General features: G+C 41.4%; 1 protein-coding gene across 2 annotated transcripts in view; it reads left to right on the top strand.

The window, feature by feature from the left end:
• Positions 1–21,022, top strand: part of specc1 (sperm antigen with calponin homology and coiled-coil domains 1) — a gene marked incomplete at its 5' end in the record, with an annotated part of 65,531 nt that overhangs the window by 39,021 nt on the left and 5,488 nt on the right. For both annotated transcript variants that reach the window (XM_083910760.1, XM_083910761.1), the window contains 2 exons: positions 13,588–13,704; positions 16,922–16,981. In XM_083910760.1, the coding sequence (XP_083766886.1) occupies positions 13,588–13,704; positions 16,922–16,981 (177 nt within the window). The remainder of the gene's footprint in view (positions 1–13,587; positions 13,705–16,921; positions 16,982–21,022) is intronic.

The following is a 21,022-nucleotide window of genomic DNA, read 5'->3' as shown; positions in this document are numbered from 1 at the left end:
ATAGGTCTTGTAAGACTAGGTGCTAATGGGTAATGAACATTTAATGTTCCAGCTAGTCAAGGTGGAGCTAATAAAATATCGCTCTGATCTACAAAGTATAATGTTTATTTGTCAATCCCTGTATTTATTAAATGATCGATATAATGAAGTAAAGCCCTAGGTTTGGGTGGATGCATTAAGTATAAAGCGCTGTAATTAAGTAAATGTACCGTGCTCAGTCAGTCTTCATCACAGCTTAAACTTAAACCCATAAGGGAATTACAAATAGAGGTCTGGGTTTAACTATGGAACCTATGATCCTCTCACAAAGGGTTTAGCACCAGTGTGATTATTTGCGAGTATCAGGAATGCAGTGAGGTGATTTGGCTTCATGGAGAGTTTCAGTCTATGGCATAATCAGTCTCCTGCTGGAGTAACTGCTCCTGATTGGAGCACTGATCTTTGGTGCATTTTCACAGACATTTGGGTAGTTTACGTTAAAAAAAAGCAGATTTTTAGATGTTATTCCCTCAACTGCACTATCATAATGGTACATCAGAATTTCTTCATGTGCACAATATTGAACATTCTTTCCAAATAATACATGAAATAATACTAATACGTTATATTTACATAGCACTTTTCACAATCTCAAAGTAGCTTTACGTTAAAAGCACAAGAATGAACTAGATACTTGTAATAATGATAAAAGAAAGAAGACATAGAAATAAGTTAAAACCATTAAGCATTAAATGCACTTTTGAATAAGAATAGTTATTTTGAACACACTCCAGTGGCTCACTGATGCATCCCAGGATTTGAACTGGCGACCCTCCAGTTACAAGCCCAATGGGATAAGAGTTGACCTTGGTCATGGGCTGCTCAAAAAGGAGAGGTCAGATCTTTGTCTGGTTCTGTTATTGGTTTCTTCCTGTTCAAAGGGAGTTTCTTTTTCTCCACTGATGCCTAGAGCTTGCTTATTGTGTGAAATTTTGGTTTTCTCTTCTCTCGATATTGGCTTCTGCCTAACTGTCAGTCTTGTATAAAGTACCTTAAAGGGATACTTGAGGAAATTTATCTTACCAGAAAACAACTTCGGTAGAAATTAGAAGTTGAAGTTTTTGTTAAAATATGACTTAAATGTACTTAGAAGTAGAAGTAAAGGCAACCCAGGCTTAGACTTTTACACAGTACTGTACACTCTTAGAACTAAGGGTTCCAAAAGTGTTCTTCTACTAGGGCTGAGGTTCTACCAGGAACCACTTGCTTCTGAAAAACCGTTTCCAGAGGAAAGGGTTCTTGGTAACACTAATGGTTCCAGTAAGAATCATTTTGATCCAGAGAACCCTTTAAAACCCCTTTCCTGAATAAAGGGTTTTAAAAGGGTTCTTGGTGGAACCCTCCAAGTGGAACCTTTACAAAAAGGTTCTACCTGGAGCCAAAAAGGGTTCTCCTGCACTCTTAGAAATAAAAGTGCTAAGTAGAACCATACAGTATAAGGTTTTTTTGGCTTGTCCTCATAGGAGAATCCTTTTTGGCTCAAGGCAGAACCTTTTTATAAAGGTTCCACCTGGAACCCTTTTGGAGGGTTCCACCAAAAACCCTTTTAAAACCCTTTGTTCAGGAAAGGAGTTTTAAAGGGTTCTCTGGATCAAAATGGTTCTTACTGGAACCATTAGTGTTACAGAACCCTTGAAAAACCCTTTTTTTGGGAAAAGGTTTTTCAGAAGCAAATGGTTCCAGGTAGAACCTCAGCCCTTGTAGAAGGACCCTTTTGGAACCCTTATTTCTAAGAGTGCATGAGGACAAGCCGAAGAACCGTATATGGTTCTACTTCGCACTTTTATTTCTAACAATGTACATCAAGCACAAAAGAAAAGTAAATGAGTTTGATTCTCTCTGAGACATCTGCGATACTTATCAAAGGCCCTCAAATTAAGAATCAGAGAGATTTGCCAAATATCTTGTATATTTGGCATTGAACTCTGCTGTTTTTCAGCAGATGTTTTTCAAGAATGGTTGTTATTGGCCTCGTGAGCTTTCTCATTCTTCCCCCCCACTTTCCATAGGGATTTCTTGGTTTTTCGAAGAAGCGGGGGACATGTGTTTGTTCAATTCATTTAAACTAAATTAAGCATCCTGCACCAGAAAATATGCGCCCACAAGGGTCCTCTTCAAGTCTTGTGGCAAACGAAAGGAAACGATTGCTGTCAGAGGACTTCGTGTTGAGCTTCGTGTGTGTGTGGCGAAAGGTCACAGTTTTGCGGGATGAAGTGTTATGAAGTGTCACTTTTTCCACTGTTCTTCTTCTCTGTTATGCTCATGTAATACGTTGATAAAGGTTACTTTTATCAATACGTCCACATTTACTGTGCAGTCCTTCTCTTCTCTGCTAAGGTCACAGAGGTCTCAACACTAATTGGCTCTACAGCATAGACTTTCCCCGTTGTAGTTTATGTCGGCCACTCCAGCCCATACATAATTAATGGTCACTTTGGAAGGGCAGCTTTGACCATCGCTGTTCACTTTCCATTTAATCTCTTGTTTCCAAACGGTGGAGTCAGGGGGGAACAAGCTCATCTGCCAGCGCCGAGCCCGAAAAAGCTGCCGTGTTGGATGAGAACAAAGCCGATGGGAGGGTCAGCCCCGTGCCGATTTTATTATAGTCCTATTGTTGTCTGACCTTGTTGTCAAACAGTAGGCTAATTAAAGCGAAAGAGAGACGGGAGCACGTCAAGAGATTATTTGTCATTTAAGTGCAAAGAGCTCCCAAGGGCACAGTAAATCTGTGGGATTATAGTCTGTTTACTGTAATTACAAGCTAATCTTGATTATTGTTTTATTTGAGGAAACGTGGCCCTGCAAACTCTCTGTTCTCTTTTTTTTAATACATACAGGTGACATTCAAATAAGTCACCATGGCCTACGTGCCTCCATTCATGCGTCCAGCTGAGCCACTATTGTGTGTGTGTGTGTGTGCATGTATAATGATGTGTGTGAATGCATTGGTGTGATTATGTGTCTGGATGACCCTCGTCTGACAGCGACCACAGAAAAGCAGGAAAAAGGGGGGGGGGGGGGGGGGGGAGAAGGCAAACGTCATGCGTGTAAACACACACACACAAGAGCAGAGAGAGCCGTGCGGTCACCATGGAGAAGAGGCCATTGAACCTCAGGGGGGAAATGGCAATGTGCGAAGTGGTGTGTTTAACCACCGTGTTCTCGGAGCAGCTGGATCTGACCCGTGTTAAACTCTCCGGAGGATGAGACGTGAGCGCAGGCAGCCGCCACACCTCAAATGTCAGATTCTAGGAAGCACAGATCGATCAGTGAAGACCTTAAGCTGGCTCTGATCGACTGTGCCCTGTGGGAGAGACTAAAAGGGCCTCTCGCCGGAAATTAGTATTCACTTGGGATCGTGTGCACGTCAGAGCCGGGGACTACTAACAGGCTTGAAACACAAAACCACACTTTTACAATTTCTGGCAGATTGGTTTTTCACATAACTGTACACACACACACACTTTTTTCCTCCTCGCATCTTAAAGGTCCCATATTATGCAAAATCAACTTTTTATTCATTTAAATCCTTATATTTTGGACCCTGGAGGTCCTATCAGTTGGCAAAGTGTGAAAAGATAAAACACGCGATGTTGACTTCCGTGCTCACTGGGACGTCACAATGCGCTAAATTCCTGGATTTGTTGTCTCGTGGAGCTCCGCTTTGTCCGTAAAACACACGAGAGTACAGGCAAGGGCAACGGTATCCGAAAACCGGAAGTCTGCGAAAAGTTCTATTCTTGGCTCCACAGTGCAGCACAGAGTTCTACGCAAACTTCCAGCCTCAGAGGATTTATCTGTCCAGTGGATACATGTTATATATGTCGGCAATGTGTCTCCTAGAGCCTGCAAATGATCACTTTTCCAAATGCTAACTGCTGTTAGCTCCCAGTAGCCTCTGTGACTGATGTCATTTCCTGTCCCTTAAGTTTCGTTTTACTTTTTATTTTTTTAAGGTGGACTTAAAGAGATACTACTAAACTGAGCGTTCTGAACAGGGCTGTTTTGGCAGGGTGATTGAACTGCTGTGGTGCTTCATCCTTATGGTATTTTGACCAAAGCATGTCACAGACATGTTCATTAGGACACCAGGGAACTAGATTAACTTGGAGAAAAAAGGTATGATATGGGACCTTTAATGTCTTTACACTGGGTGAATTAATATTGTGGTTGACTACAACCAGACAACAAAGAATTGTTATCATAAATCCAACGGGACAATTTTGTAGTCTAATATGTCAGTTCCTCATTTGCCAGCTGATCATTTTTGATATCTACTTTAGTTCACATTTAAGGCCACATTATACTTCTCCGGCTGCGTATGCGTATGCGATACGCGCTGCAATTTCCCGCCCTATCAGTAGGGGTCGCTGCGTAATGTTGTTGTGCTTCTGGCTACATAGAGTAATGGCGTCGAGAGAGAAAGACTGTTGTTGTTGAAACAGTGGCTGTTTCTCACTTTTCTGTGTCACGGAACGCAGTTTTAAGATAATTTGAGGCGAGAAATCGGCCATTTAGAGTCTAAACATGTACTGTGTGTGTTAAGATATGACGTATTTATAGTTTGGCAGCGGCGTTGTCGGCGGGGATGAGCTCTGCCTCTGTGGACGCTCGGGTGCGCACTGTGAGCCAGCACAGAGCAGCGTTAGGTCGGCCTGTCCCGAGGACCAATCGCAGCTCTTGCCGTCTCCGCTGTCCCTTGACGGAGTGATGGACAGAGGCTCTTCGACAGGCTCTGCGTCGATGCAGAGTCTCTGCGTAACCTACGCAGAGCACTTTACGCAGGAGTATAAATTGGGCTTTAGTCCCCAAACGTCTTCTAGTTGTCTTGTGATCACAAGCAGCTGTTGTGTCCCACTTCAGAACTCACTGAGCAAAAGGCTTTCTCAAATCTCCAGTGTGTTAGGAAAGACTCGCTCCTCCTCCTCCTCCTCCTCCTCCTCCTCCTCCTCCTGTATATTTATCAGGCTTTTTGATGTCTTAATTTAGGACAGATCTGGACACTTTTAAAACCTTTCCCCCACCCCCCCTTCTCAATTAACCAAAGAACCCAAACAAAAATAAATGTGCTGTTTGTTCAAGATGGGAACAATGAGCAAAGGCTCTGAACATGAGGATCAACTGGGCCTGACAGAGCACGGCTTATCCGGCCTTGTCTGGGAAACTCTCTTACAGACATGCGCGCGTACGCACACACATTTAAAAGCCATTGAAGAAACAGGAATGGACCTCCTGGCGAGCATGGAATGGGGGCCAGACATCGAGGAGTTGAAATTCAAAGAGTAGTCATTTCTGTAAGTTCTAATAATGTCGCATTAACCCGAACTATTTTGTGACATGACTGCGGTCGAAAATGACCGCAATATAATGCGAAATACACACTCACATTTCCAGTAATTTGCAATTCTTCAGACCTGGATTGAAATCTGCAGGGAACAGAAATTATTTTCAGCTTGTTAGGCTTAGAAAGTAAATAAACAGTGACCTTTGACCTTTGGTAAGTGGATGTGCGAAGCAGAACTGCATTATGTTGGTTTGGCTTGGCTCAGACGTGCAGCTAAATTAATTCCGTAGCAACAAAGGGAAGTGAAGCTGCACTGTCTAATTCGATGAGCATAGAAATATGTTGAAAGAAAGAAAGGAGTCTTAATTTCTTGTCGTATTTACAGAAAGGCCACTTTAAAAGGTCCAGTGACATCAAACAAAAGACTCCTTTCTCAAATCCCTGTTCGGGAAGTACAGTGGCCTTCATATACCAGAGGAGATGTCGGGTCATTCTTCTTTTGTTTGTGTTGTGCTTCAAATGTGTGAAGTGCACACTCTGGATGGTTTGCTCACATGGCGGTGAGCATGGTGGCCTCATAAAGCAAGGCCCCCTTGTCTTAAGTAAGTTTGTGACGACTGAATTCATTACATGTCGAGATGCAGCGAATCAATGGAAAACACCCTTTGTTCTGCTCCACTGACCCCGTGCCCTTTCCCTCTCTTTATCTCCCACCTGCCTGGACTTTCAGTCTGTTTTTGCTTATGACGGATTCTTTGGAAAGTCCATCAGGGCATTCTAACCCCTTCACCCTGTGTCTCTCCATTTCTGACTGAGTTGGTGTCCATCCACGCATTCCTTAGACGTTTAGACGTGTGCAAACATCCCATTCTTGTGATCACAGGACACCTGGAGGGAAAATTCCTCCAAAATTGGCAAATATTTTCTAAAAAAGCCTTGGGTCAAAAGTCAGGGTCACAAAAGAGTGATCGCTTCTACACTCTTAGAAATAAGGGTTCCAAAAGGGTCCTTCTACAAGGGCTGAGGTTCTACCTGGAACCATTTGCTTCTGGAAAAACCCTTTCCCAAATAAAGGGTTTTTTGAAGGGTTCTTGGTAACACTAATGGTTCCAGTAAGAACCCTCCAAATGGGTTCCAGGTGGAACCTTTATAGAAATAAAAGTGCTAAGTAGAACCATATAAGGTTCTTCGGCTTGTCCTCATAGGAGAACCCTTTTTGGTTCCAGGTAGAACCTTTTTATAAAGATTCCACCTGGAGCCCTTTTGGAGGGTTCCACCAAGAACCTTTTTAAATTTATTCAGGAAAAGGGTTTTAAAGGGTGCTCTGGATCAAAATGGTTCTTACTGGAACCATTAGTGTTACCAAGAACTCTTGAAAAACCCTTTTTCAGAAGCAAATGGTTCCAGGTAGAACCTCAGCCCTTGTAGAAGGACCCTTTTGGAACCCGTATTTCTAAGAGATGCCCTTCCTGATGCAACCTTGCCATTTATTTGGGCCACATTTTTGGCTGGGGTCAATTTAGAGTATCCAATTGACAATGAGGAATGGGTTCCTTGCTTGTTCCTCCCAACGACACATAGGAACACCGAAAAACGCACTTTTGGTGTGACTGGTGATCTGTCCAGGTTGAACCCTGCCTTTTCGGGCCTATGTCAGGTGGGATTGGCACCAGCTCTTCCTAACCCTCATGTGGAGGATAAAATGGTAGACAATGACAATAGTTGACAATTTCTGCCCTAAATATTTCACCCTAATCAATGCCATGATAAAAGTGTGACATTTGAATGTCGCCATAAGGCACAGGAATTCAAGGAAATGGTTCCATTTGTTTGTTGTTTATTTCTCACATGTCCTTCCTGGTTGTTTGTCTTCCTGCTGCTGCTGCTTTATTCATTCAGCGGAGGTGTGATTCTCTTAGACTTCATCACTCACTTGTCTTCCTCTCCGAGGCCTGATGCCACCTTGTGTCACCTCTTTAGACTGATGACTTTTTAACAAACCTTATGTGTGAATGTGTGTGTTATCCTCCGCACCAAGCAGCACGTCGCATCGTTGCTTGGTGTCATCACCTTATCGATCTGTAAGTGAGAGCTCAATATTGCAATAATGGCACACCAACATCTGAGTGACAGAGGACAATCATGCCTTCTCTCTATGCAGGTGTTAGGCTGCTGTCTGTGATGCGTTCAACAGGCTCCGGCTCATTTCCAGCCCATGTGCAAATTCCATTCATAAATGGTTTACTGCGGCGAGAGGATATTGTCCAGGCAGGAAACAATGTCTCTTTGACCTAGAATGTCCTCTGCAGCTGCAGCCACATAGACAGCCTGAACAATAGAGCGAATACGTTGTTTGAGATGGCTTTTAGTATCAGTCAATTTGGTCACTAACACAAGATAATGTTTAATGTGTGGCCTGGATGGACCTGTATCTTCTTCCTGAGGGCAGCAGATCTTCTTATAATGAATACTTGACGCTACTGTGTGGATATATTTTGGATTTTGGACTGTTAAACAGAAAAGAATACTTTGCACATCTATTCTATATCGATTCTCAATGGGGCTCATGTCTGGACTCTGTGGTGGTCAATCCATGTGTGAAAATGATGTCTCATACTTCCTGAATTTGTTACCTGATGAAAGTCTCCAGGTCATTTTCACCCATAATTTAACAAATCGATGATAATCTTGTCTGCTTTTCACTGAGAGTCGGAACAAAACAGCTACACACTGTTCACTCTCTGTATGTGTGTAAGTCTCATGCTTCTCTCTCATACTCTCTCTCTCTCCCTCCAAGCCCCCCCAAAAAAGCGACAGCTCTGCCTTTTGTTGCTGAGCGACACACTTCCTGTTGCTTGATGCTGTGTTTGCTTTTCTGAGCCGGCTCCCAGAGAGCTGTTGTTGTCCACTGCTGTTTTAGCGTTCAGGCTTGTCCCCGCTCAAACTTCACCATCTGACCCTCATCCTCCATCCTCTCCCGCCCCCGAAAGTTACCCACAGCTCATACATACAGTTGTGCTCATACAGTACATGTACAGAAGTTGTGTCATATTTGGGAAATCATGCAGAAAAATGTCTCTTTTTTTCCAGTGAAGTAGTCAGAATATGTCATTTGTGTAAATAATTCAGGACTTTTCTGTAGCTGCCCATAAACTTTGGAACAAGTTACCCATGGAAATTAAATCTGCCCCCACCACTGAACATTTTAAATCACTTTTAAAGACCAAATTCACTTCAGGATAAAACATAGTCAACCCGGACACTTCTATGTAGTTTTTACCATTTTACTATTTTATTATGTCACTATTTTACTGTTGAACTTCTGTTTTTATTTATTCTATGTTGTATGCCTTATACCTGTGCCTTTTACCCTTTAATACTGAGCCTATCACAGATGACACATTTCCGCAAGCACACTTTGTATTACCGTAATTACGTGACGGTTTGTGCTATCGGAAAAATACCAACCATTTCTGAAAGCTGAGAATTTGCAAGTCAAAGCCAGCATGTGGTTATTACGGTAATTTGACTCACGCTGTTGCGGGAAGCTGGCAAATAGGCGTCTTTGTCACCAGAGAGGAGACGCCTGTACATAGTTTCCATGTTTTTCTTCATTTTAAATTGTTGATACACATTTTTAACATGCAGTACAATGTGAATAACTGCCAGATATTGAAAGTTATTCTGGAAAAATTGACAAAAACAGTTACTCACAGGATATTTTCTGGCCCTTTTATGGTTAAAATAAGCAACATTAACAAAAATCCAGATATTTTGAGGTGTTAAAGGGTTAAATCTGTAAATTACTTTGGTCAACCTTGGTTGTTTTTAAAATGTGCTCTAGAAATAAAGTTGACTTGACTAAATAGTCAATGTACTTGTAGTACTGAAAGCAATATAACTGTCAAACACCTCAAAGAAAAGGTAGTTTTAAAAACTACAAAAACTGCCCTTTATAACCTCAATCATCAGCTTATTTGTCATTGTCCATCTTTGTCCGAGTCTCTGCGGTCAAACTAACCCGCTGTCGCTCCCTCTTGTGTGTGTTCATGCGTGCTAATGTGCACATACACCACACAGACGCATATCGCAGACACACGGCGGCGGTGTGTGTGTGTGTGTGTGTGTGTGTGCGGCGCTGCTGAGCCAGCTGAGAGAGGAAAGGCGGCAGTTAAGTTATGAGAGGAATGTGATTTGACATGACCGCACACGTCTGCAGCCCGACAGACATAACAGACAGGAAGGGACTGACGTAGAGGAGGTCGTCAGAAACCCGTTCAGTGTATACTGTATATGGAAATGAAATTGTCCCTCTCAATTTTATTTTATTTTTTTACAGAAGAGCAATCGCCCGTATTTTACTGTTAATCAGAGTTGAGAATTATCAAAATGTATTGTATTATAATTATCAAAATATATGTAATGAGGGATTATTTTGAAACCTTTGTTTCTTTGGGCATAAATACACAGCAGTACCAGATAAGGTTCTTCGGCTTGTCCTCACAGGAGAACCCTTTTTGGCTCCAGGAGCATTTAGAACCGTTTTATAAAGGTTCCACCTGGAACCCTTTTGGAGGGTTCCACCAAGAACCCTTTTAAAACCCTTTTTTCAGGAAAGGGGTTTTAAAGGGTTCTCTGGATCAAAATGGTTCTTACTGGAACCATTAGTGTTACCAAGAACCCCTTCTTTTTCAGGTTTTTCAAAAGCAAATGAGGAACCTCAGCCCTTGTAGAAGGACCCTTTTGGAACCCTTATTTCTAAGAGTGTAACAGTGATACTGAGGGTTCCCATGGGTCCTTGAAATCCTTGAAAGCTTGTGAATTTGAAAGAAAATATGCAAGAAAGAAGTTGATATTTAGGTGAATGTTTCCCACCGCCGATGTGTCATGTGCCCTGCATTACTTGATCTACATATACGAGACTTATGCAGCACAAACGTTAAAGGTGAAGTAAGTAGTTTATAGTGCCATCTAGAGGAGAGGCTGAAATTTACAACAAAGAACTGCTCCTCTGCTCACCCCCTCCCTTCCCTGAGCGCTACGGTATCCGCAGCTGGTCAAATGTCGTCCTCGTCGTCTTTCTCCGTGTCAGCAGATGAGGTTCGTGAGGCGAGGGAGAGGGCGAGCTACCGCGGCCGTAGCAGACGAAGCGGAGAGAGAGGAGGCGGGACTTCCGCTACAAGTAAAGAGACGCTTGTTTTGTTCTCTCGCGTTTGTCCTTACAGGCTCCGGTAGAAACATGGCGTCTCGCTGCTAACAGTGGCTATGCAACTGCGGCCCGCGACCATGTTATTTTACATGACTTTTTGAAACACTACGAAAATGAAACAAAAAATATTATACAGCGACTAGACAATGCAGGAGCACATAATATGTATAAAAAAGTGGATTTTGGGTTATATAAACCCATAAATACTACACATTGTCCCTTTAAAGGTGAAGTAAGTAGTTTATAGTGACATCTAGAGGAGAGGCTGAAATTTACAACAACGAACTGCTCCTCTGCTCACCCCCTCTCTTCCCTGAGCGCTACAGTATCCCCAGCCGGTCAGCTGATGTTCACTCGTGTTTTCTGCCGTCTTTTGTCGCGGTCACGTTTTCCAGCGTCGCATTTCCTTTTCTTTATGGGCGCATGGGACGCTGTAAAATATGTGTGGTCCTCCATTCTAAACGCCTAAAAAGAACCGCTCTCTCCAGCTGACCTGTACTTTTCCACTCTGTTTATACCTCAGACTTCCTGCTCCGTCAGTGGAGGCGGGACTTCCGCTACAAGTAAAGCGACACTTGATTTGTTCTCTCGGGTTTGTCTATACAGGCTCCAGTAGAAACATGGCGTCGTGGCAATGCAACAGCGGCCCGTGACCATGTTATTTTACATGCCTCTTTGAAACACTATGAAAATGAAACAAAAACTATTAAACAGCGACTAGACAATGCAGGAGCACATAATATGTATAAAAAAGTGGATTTTCGGTCATATAAACCCATAAATACTACGCAGTGAGGGTCCTCAGGGAACCCTGCCCTGCATGTTTTAGATACACACACCTGATTCAAATCAGCTCGTGATCAACTCTGCAGAAGCCTGATAACGAGCTGTTCATTTGAATCAGGTGTGTTGGAGCAGTGAGAGTGGGTGGTTGTTTGTCTATGTATGTGACCCTGTGATGGACTGCTGACCCGTCCATGGTGCCTGTCTACCCCGCCTATCGCCCTATGTCAGCTGAGATTAGCAAAGCGCCCCCTGTGACCCTCATGTGGAGGATTAAGCGATAGAAGATGGCTGGATGGTAAGCCCTTGAAAAGTCCTCTTCCTCAGCAGCAGTGTTTAGTGGTAAAACATTGTTTTAGATCAAGAATAATGTGCTTCTTCTGTGCCATAAAAAGTGTTTTATTTTATTTTATCCACAAATACACTAAAATAAACCTCTCTCACACTAAAATGAGCAGATACCAGGGACAGTGAGTCTACTAAACATTGCCAGTGGTTGGTCTGCCAATGCATCACCACAAACATTCATGGCTAACGGCTAGGCTAACATGCACAAAATGAATGCGCATGATAGTGTTGCACTGGAATTTGTGTCACTGCCAAAAATGAAAGAGATGTAGAGGAAACTAGCACGTCTTGAGTTCCACTGATGGCAACGCCGGTAATATGTGGTAATAGTGAAAGCAAGGCTTTTAGGAGACCAACATAGACATAGATGGTGTTGTTATTCTATCACCGTTGCACAGCGCGATCAGTTTTAACATTACTATGACCAGTTTATTATCTTTTTCTAGCTTTTCCTGATCCCAGGATTATGATTTGGCTTCTTTGACATGACACATATATTCGTCTGTGACGTTATGTGACTTTTGCCTCATGACTCAGGTTAGACATTAACAGTTGGTTTACATAAACCTTTAAAATGCCACGTTATCAGCAACTGAACGTATCAGGTTTAAATACATCAAAGTGACAATGGATAAGTTTGTGGCCTGAGGTCAGAAAAGGTGAACGACTGTTCAGCTCTTGCTGCACATATATTCAACTCTTTGAAGGAGGTCGATGAGGACATGGCCGAGGAAAATGTAATAAAAGATCATTAGAAAGCATCACGAAAAAGACAAAATATATTTCAGAATTCAGACAACTCAAATTTTGAATGTATTTTCTTCCTGTTGCACACTGCTTGGTGCACAATTTGAACGTCTAAGTCTAAGCTGTGTTTGAGTTTAAGGTTGAGTGCAGGTTGTGTTGTGTAGTTTGATGGCTAATGGAACAAAGGAGCCCCTTTGTGCGTCGAGGCCTGTGGTTGGACGAGTCTCTGGCTGAAAGTGCGACGAGACGAGAAGGGTTATCTTTGTATGATGGCTTTCGGGTCCTCTCATCTTCTTCTCGGTAGAGATCGGAGGAGTTCTGCGTGTCTAAATAGTAAAGTTTGGTGTGGAACATGTTAGGAAAGATCTATTTGCTAGGTTTTACATCAGCCTAAGGAGGTCTAGGTCTTGATTGCCTGACCTAGTCAGTGCCACCTGACTAGAGCAGTTCCAGCCCTCCGTTTGTTTGTAAAATTCTTTTCAGAATTGACTCTTGCAAGGACTTCATGACCACTGAAACAATACACTTCCTGTGTGCAAAGTGTGAATGTCTGCACACAGGAAGCTCTAAATACAGAGAAAGTTGTGGTGGATTTAATCAGCATTGTGTGAAATCATCTGACGATGACACCTCATGACTCTGATTCCTAAAGTTCACAAGAGGGCTAAGAGGAGGAAGACACTGGAAATAACTTATCTGTCCAGCAGCCAGGAGCCTGCAGCTCCAAACAATGGCCTGGAGGAAGTTGTTCCTCCAGAGCTTTCTTATCATCACCGTAAATATACTGAGTACGGTGTAAAAGGTGACGATTCTCTGTGAAACACATTCACACACAATAACACAGCGGACTTGGACGTGCAGCAGTGCATGTTTGTCACTCGCAGGGAAGATAATTGGTGGCTGAGAGGGAATCCAAGAAGAAGATGCAACCAACGGCAACACGACCAAGGCGTTAATGGACTCTGAAAGGCTCAGAGCTGCATGTCATGACATTCCATTTTTAATGGTCTCTTGTGGTTCTCGGACCTAATTGCTTTTTTCAAGGGCCTGCTCGTGTTGTCAAGAGGATATTAGCTCTCCCACACAACTTCTGAGTACTTTCAACTCATTATCAGTATGTGATATTGACTTGCCCCCCCCCACCCCCGCCATCTCTGCTTTTTGTTTCTGTCCGCAGAATATCGACGTGACCAACTTCAGCAGCAGTTGGAGCGACGGCTTGGCTTTTTGTGCCCTCCTGCACACGTATCTTCCTGCCCACATCCCATACCAGGAACTCATCAGTCAAGATAAGGTATAAAAACCACTGGAAGTACTGCACACGTACAGACACATTTATACACTCATGACTATATACATGTCTGCAGTTGGATGTGTGTCAACGACATTTCATCAGCAAACTGATCAGAATTCAATATTCTTGCAGAAAGGAACACATCACATCACTTTAATTTATTAACTGCTCATAACCTCTGACACCCTGCGTCCAAACTCAGGCCCTCTTACATAGGTGACTTGATTTCCATCGTCACTAGGTCATGACACATGTAAAGCACATCCATATGGGCGAATTCTGTGGTTTCCTGTGGGTTCGAGTCTGTACAGAGGTGCTCACATACACTGCAGAGTGTACATGACAATGCTACAGCACGTTCTTATGCATTAGAGTGAGTTAATATATTATTTATATTTTTGTTTGTAAAGCCTCAAATTTGTATTTCTCCGATCGTATTCCTGTTCTCCGTGTTTTATCATGTTTATATTCCCAAACAAACTCATTCTGATCTGTTTAAGCTTGAAAAAATACCTTTTTTGGAGCCCTCAGAGCCGGACCTCAGTGGAAAAACAAGTCTTACGACACTGTATCCAAGATACGTCAAGAAAAAAGTAACCTAATACATAATTTAGAGACAATTTAACTTTGATTTACTTTATTGGTTTGTGAAAGCATTAGTGTCTCCTGCACGCAAGTATTTAGACTTTAAACCCCTCCATGTTTAGCCATGACATAAACAAAAACCATTTGCACATTCATTTCCTGTAAATCGGTGTAAAACATGGCTTTGTTTTTTATTCCTTATAAGCATTTCTTATTCTTATATCGTTCTCCTATTTATTTATTTATATGACCTTTCATGACCATGTGTAGTACCACACTTTGGGAATCACGAGTCTATGTGCTCACCTCTCCTTTTCCTACTATGGTGGCTTTCGCATACTTAATTTGCGTAGTAACTTTCCACTACACAACAGCTTCTACAATGCAAGAGCCTTGCCTTAAGTACATATTTTAAGTGATTACACTTACAGAAACATGCTTATGGGTAGTGTATTCGATTTTTGCCAATATATCCCCTCTTAAATGTTACAGACTGGAGCGAAATGGTTTTCCATTCCTTTGTTGGTTAAAAAAAAGCATAATAGTAAAGAAACAGCATGTTCAGTCTCTTCTTGTCACCTCCAGGACTTGGCTAGATTGCGACTTAATACCTCAGATAAGTTGTTTGTGCGAACCTGTAAACGGTGCAAATGTTTGCTTATGTACTGCAGCTCTGATGGATACATGTTTTCCATGAGGAAGAAAAAAAAGCCTCTAATGCTTTAAGACCATTTTTCCAGTTTTTTTTCCACCTTCAAGCCGAACGTTACAGACCTTCTTTCAGAAGGCACATACGTGATACGTGATCTATACGTGATAGATGTAAGTGAACAGGGGCAGCAGTGGCTATAGCTCTCTGATGACAGCTCTGTAATATGGACTTGTATGTGGTAACTTAAGTAACATTAAGGTTTCCCTTTTGGGATTTGAGGCCTTTAACTCTCCGACAACACCTCTGAACAGGCCTCACACATCCCTACGTTGGTCATGCAGACGTGCACTGGTGGCCGTGTTGGTCAGGAATGAATATATATGATGACAGGGACATTGTAATAATTCAATAGTGTGTTTGCTTTCATAACTCGCTGGCTGTGACTTTCCCCTGAGGCACAAACACCCTACTGTTCCCAGTCTAATCAGCCCTTCCTTCCAATAATCCCATCAGTGGGTGTCTTTACCGTTTATCACAGACGCTTTGAAGAACAACAACAATGCTGCAGGTAAGGAAAGCTGTTGTTTCACATAGGGGATGGCAGGATATCACTTTTTCACGTCCGATACCTATATCACCAATACTGATATCAGTCCAATTCAGTCATTTTGACACATTGCCATTAACAATACGTGTGCTGATGCAAACAGCCCACAATGTGACTGTTGCTGATTTTTATTGACATGATTTTGACCAGTATCAGCTCATCCCTAGTTTCACACAGCAGCCTTCACAGCTAATAATTAGGAATTTATATATGAATACAGGGTGTCCGCGGGGTCTTAAAAAGTATTAAAAAGTCTTAATCTCAATTTCATGAGGTATTAACCTCCACCGTGTTGGTTAAAAACAATGATTCTGCAAGATCGGCTCGGGGCTGCTGCATACATGTGACATTGCGCATCTTGCGACAGCGAACACGCTCCTCCTGCTTCAAAATAATATCCGAAATTGCACAACATTAACTCCAAAATCGTCAGACATGGGAAAATGTATGTTTGCGGACTCCTGGTTGGAGATTCCTGAATTTCTGTTGCTGAGAACAGCCGGGACGTTTTTGAATATATTGGTTGTGCTCTATAGAACTGTTTTGTAAGTTAAATATGTGTTGCTGATAACAGCTTGATAAGGTCTTAAAATATTTTGAGAAGGTCTTTGAGAAAAGTCCTAAAAAGGTATTGAAATAACTTCAGGATTCCTGCATATACACTGCCGTTCAAAGGTTTGGGGTCACCTATGCAGTTTTATTGTGTTTTCCATTAAAAGTCACACTTTTATTAATCAAAAGAGTTGCAAAATGAATAGAAAATATAGTCAAGACATTGACAAGATGAGAAATAATGATTTTTATTCCAAATAATAATTTTGCCCTTCAAACTTTGCTTTCGTCAAAGAACCAGCAAAACTGTTGACAGCTGTGCTAACATCATTCCATAAGGGTTTTCAAGGGTTTCCCTGGAATAGATTAATAGAAGAGACGGACAGATACGTGATAATCATGTTCACAGTCTGGTAAAATGATGGAGTGGTTGTTAAGAGTCATTCCTTGTGATTGGTGATTGTGATTGATTTGAATCCACTTTAATAAAGGACATTTGGCAAACTGCGGGGATTTCATTCCATCCTGTGTGGTAAAGGCTTAAAGTCAGGTTTGCTTTTAATTGCTTTTGGATTTTGTCTTGTGTCTTGTTCCACATACCAAATAAACACGGGGCACCATGTTATAACACACAGAAACGCTCGCACAAACAAGCAGCGACTCGAGGAGACATTTCTCTCTGTCCCTTGGGAGTTTATACGCCTTTATAGATGTGTTTGTCGGTTTAATGTTGTTGTCGTTTGAAGTTCCATGTGGTGCTGCTGGATGACGTGGCGCAAGGGATTTGAACACCCAGTGTGGGTTGTTTTTGTTTTTTTCAGATCCGGAATCTGACCCTGGCTTTCCAGGCCGCCGAGAGCATTGGCATCAAACCCTCCCTGGTGAGCTGAACTGCCACAGACCCCCCCCACACACACACACACTAATCAGTGAGCATGTAAGGGTTCAGAACAGAGGTGCCCTGCAACCATCCATTTCACTGGACCATCTTTCCTCCTGACAGTCTTGAGCTTAACTCTATCATATCTCTTACTCGGTCCTGTATTGCTAATTTTCCTCAAGTCTATTCTTCTTCAAGTACACAGACAGACAACACTCAAGAATAAAGAGAAGACAGTAAAACATAATTGTTTTTACAACTGCCATAAGAATATTAGTGCATTGGATATTCCCTGATGGTGAATCTATATTTCCTGTTTTGAAGGACTCTTTTGCACCTTCATAATGTGATGCGGGGAAAACCCGTGTTTTACCAGCAGCATCATTTATAAAATAGTGTTAAATGCTCATTGATTTCCTGTCAGTGCAGCAGTGTTTTAAGCCTGTGGTGGTAAATCACGAGTAAATTGTCAATGACATCATTTGTCTGATGAGGAATAGAGGCCGCTTTTAGGGCCAGCCATTAATTATCATGGTAGAGCTGAGATGAGCAATAAAAAACCCACACCAAAATGTCCTTTCATAGCCCCAGATTCACAAAATATATAAAAAGTATTTAACTTATGTAGAAGAAGCTCAGCGCTGAGACTGTAATTTCCCCTCTTAAATATTGAGTCTGTAATTTATTAATGTTAATGTTATTTGTTGAAATTTCCTTCTCTTTCATAACCCAGCGTATCGCACACGACGTTTGCACACTCTGCATTACCGTAATTACGATGGTTTGTGCTATCGGAAAAATTCCAACAGTTTCTGAAAGCTGAGAAGTTGCACAATAACGCCATATGTGTTATAGTTATTACGGTAATTTCACTCCAACCAGTGAATCGACATCTTTGTCACCAGAGAGGAGAGAGTTGGAAAAATGTCTGTATATAATTAAAAAAATTTGGCCCATTTTTGCACATTGAGACAAAAACTAAAATTGTGTTATTCTGCTCAAATTTCAAATTTAACACGCAAAATCTGGTGTTTGTGTACAACTCAATTAAACTCTTCATTTTACATTTTTAATACACCATGTTGACATGCAGTAAATTTTAAATAACTGCCAGATATTGAAAGTTATTGTGGAAAAATAGGCAAAAGCACTTAACTAAGAGGACATTTTCTGGCCCTTTTTATGGTTAAAATAAGAAAAGAAAGAAAGTTTAGACAGAGGCTTAAGTGATAAACGGTTAAAAGAGAATTAAAACAAGTGTACCCTTAAAAGTGTGAAAAGGATAAAAAGAAATAAAAACATTACATTCAGTCAATTCATAAATATTTTAGGATTAGGGTTAGAAATATACATACATTTATTTTTATATGTATTATAAAAATGACCTTGTTAAAAAAGTTTGGTTAAAACTGAGCAAATTAAAAAAAGTCAATTTAAAAACCAAACTCAATTTTTGCAGAAAAGGTTTCGGTGGCAGGCAACTGATGCAACTCATGCATTTTACACACTCCACCCCTCCTGTCAAATAATCTGCACTAAAAACACAAAAACATGCTCTGACAAATGTTAGTATCAACAAAGCTGTCTCCTGTCACAGCTTCTAACAACATATATAAGTGAGTACTAATATAACTGGCAGACACGCACCTCAGCGAGGACATCTAACGTTCAATCACTCACGTTTCCTGTTTGCTATTTCATATAAATTTCATGGAAGTGAGTGAGATATAGTCGATTAAACATGCATCTGATAACACGGTGAGCTGAGCTATAGCAGGTTGTCACGTTGGTAACCTGATAATGGCACGAGACAGAAAGGCCACCTGAAGTGATGACAGGTCATCATAAGGGACAGACAAACCCAAAACACTTCAGACTGGTTTGACGATACTGCTCATTAATTGTATGAAGCTGATTTGGAGACATGACAAACCAAATGGTTCGATGAATCAAGAGTCAACGCTCCTTTTATAACTTTAATGCCACTCTGTAATTCATTGCAAGAGTGAGGACTACTAATAAATAAACTAAGATCATGGTAAAATGAATATTATATTTTGTTATATTTTGAAAGAAAAGCAAGCTTTTAATTGCGATCAATCCATTCATCAAAAGTTTGCTTTTCTTCTACACTTTTAGAAATATTAGTGCTATGTAGAACCATACAAGGTTATTTGGCTTGTCCTCATAAGAGAACCCTTTTTGGCTCCAGGTGGAACCTTTATAAAAAGGTTCTACCTGGGCCTTTTTGGAGGGTTCCACCAAGAACCCTTTTAAAACCCTTTATTCAGGAAAGGGGTTTTAAAGGGTTCTCTGGATCAAAATGGTTCTTACTGGAACCATTAGTGTTACCAAGAACCCTTGAAGAACCCTTTCTTCGGGAAAGCATTTTCAGAAGCAAATGGTTCCAGGTAGAACCTTGGCCCTTGTGGAAGGACCCTTTTGGAACCCTTATTTCTAAGTGTGTAAGATGACCTGGTTGGCACTTGATAGGCCTGAGTCTCTTTGAAATCACATTGTTCTAGGTATGGTTCTGTGTTTAAAAAGAAAGACACAATTAAACAATAGTGTCTGATTACTCATTCATGTAGTTTTTACACTCTTAGAAATAAGGGTTCCAAAAGGGTCCTGTCATTGTCAATAAATTTTAATTGTGCCATGACATCCATGTTGGGGTCATATTGCGTTAATCGCTTGTCTTATCTGACCGACTGCAGGCATGTTTTTTTATCACGTTAATCTCGTCTGTATTAATCGCAAAGATTAACGCCCTAGAAATAGTTAAAAGAAACATTTAGAATATTATATATTAATATATATAATATATACCTCTCACCTGTGGTTCTCCCTAAGGTTTCTACCCTTTTTCCCTTTTACAAGGGTTTTTTCCCTGGTAGTTTTTCCTTACTCTGGTCGAGGGACTAAGGACAGAGGATGTTACCAACCCTGTGAAGTCCCGTGAGACAAACTATGTTTTGTAAACTGTGGGCTATATAAATAAAGATTGATTGATTGATTAGTCTTGATCGTATACAGTAGTGGGTATTTTGGGGAATTCCTACTAATTCCTCCCTAATATAGTCAAGTCCAGTTAAACACTCGACTTCCAGGAAAATGTATTTTTAAAAAAGGGATTAGATCTGTTTCTCACACACATCTGTGGGTTCAACTATCTCGACCCGTCTTCCCTGTAAAACATCTGCGCTTGGCCTCTCACCTCGTTTCTCTCTGCACTTCCGATAGCGGCGCCATGATTTGAGGAACAGGATTAAACAGATTAATTGCATTGTTGGATGCAGAGATGCATTTGAAAGCACACATATCACTGCAGCAGATCAATCAAAGAGAACTTGCCCAGGCCTCAGCAGTGGTGTGATTTAGCGAGATCAAAGTTCACCTTTCTCTCTACTGACATAATTGGATGCAGCAAACATTCCAAAATTCCTGGATCCACAGTCTCTCTGGCTCTCTCAGCCCTCAGTGTTATAGTTTGTATTTAAGTGGGGGCCAAGCCATGCTAAACAATGATGAAGTTGGAGGGGCTTGTTGGATGCTAGAGGACTGGAGAAGACAGGACGAAGCAGAGATAGTCAGATGAGTCTTGAGAGAAGAAGTCAACTGGAGTCTGACAGAGACAGGATTTGTGATCTTGAGTGTCGAGAAATACATCAACAAATAAAATGTACTTTTATCATTATTGTTATTGTTATTACTACTAGTGCAGTGCCTGTAGGAAGTATGTATTCCTATAGTGGGAGCTGAAGAAGATTTTTCAGTTATGGTAATGCATGAAGCAACGTAAAGGCTAACATAATACAAACACTGTGCAACCTCATTAGGCACAACAACAGCTAGCTACGCTAATGGAAAATTAAAAAAATTGTGTTGTGCCTAATGAGGTTGCACAGTGTTTGTATCATGCCCTACGCTAATGCTAATCGTAGCCTTGTTAGCTTACCTTTGGAAACAGGTTCGCAAAGTAGTGGCATGCTTGTATTATTTTAGCCCTACGCTAATGCTAATCGTAGCCTCGGTAGTTTAC

This window comes from Microchirus variegatus, assembly GCF_963457635.1.
Source record: "Microchirus variegatus genome assembly, chromosome: 2".
NCBI lineage: Eukaryota > Metazoa > Chordata > Actinopteri > Pleuronectiformes > Soleidae > Microchirus > Microchirus variegatus.
The sequence above is the reverse complement of the archived record's forward strand: the minus strand, read 5'-3'. Positions and strand labels throughout refer to the sequence as shown.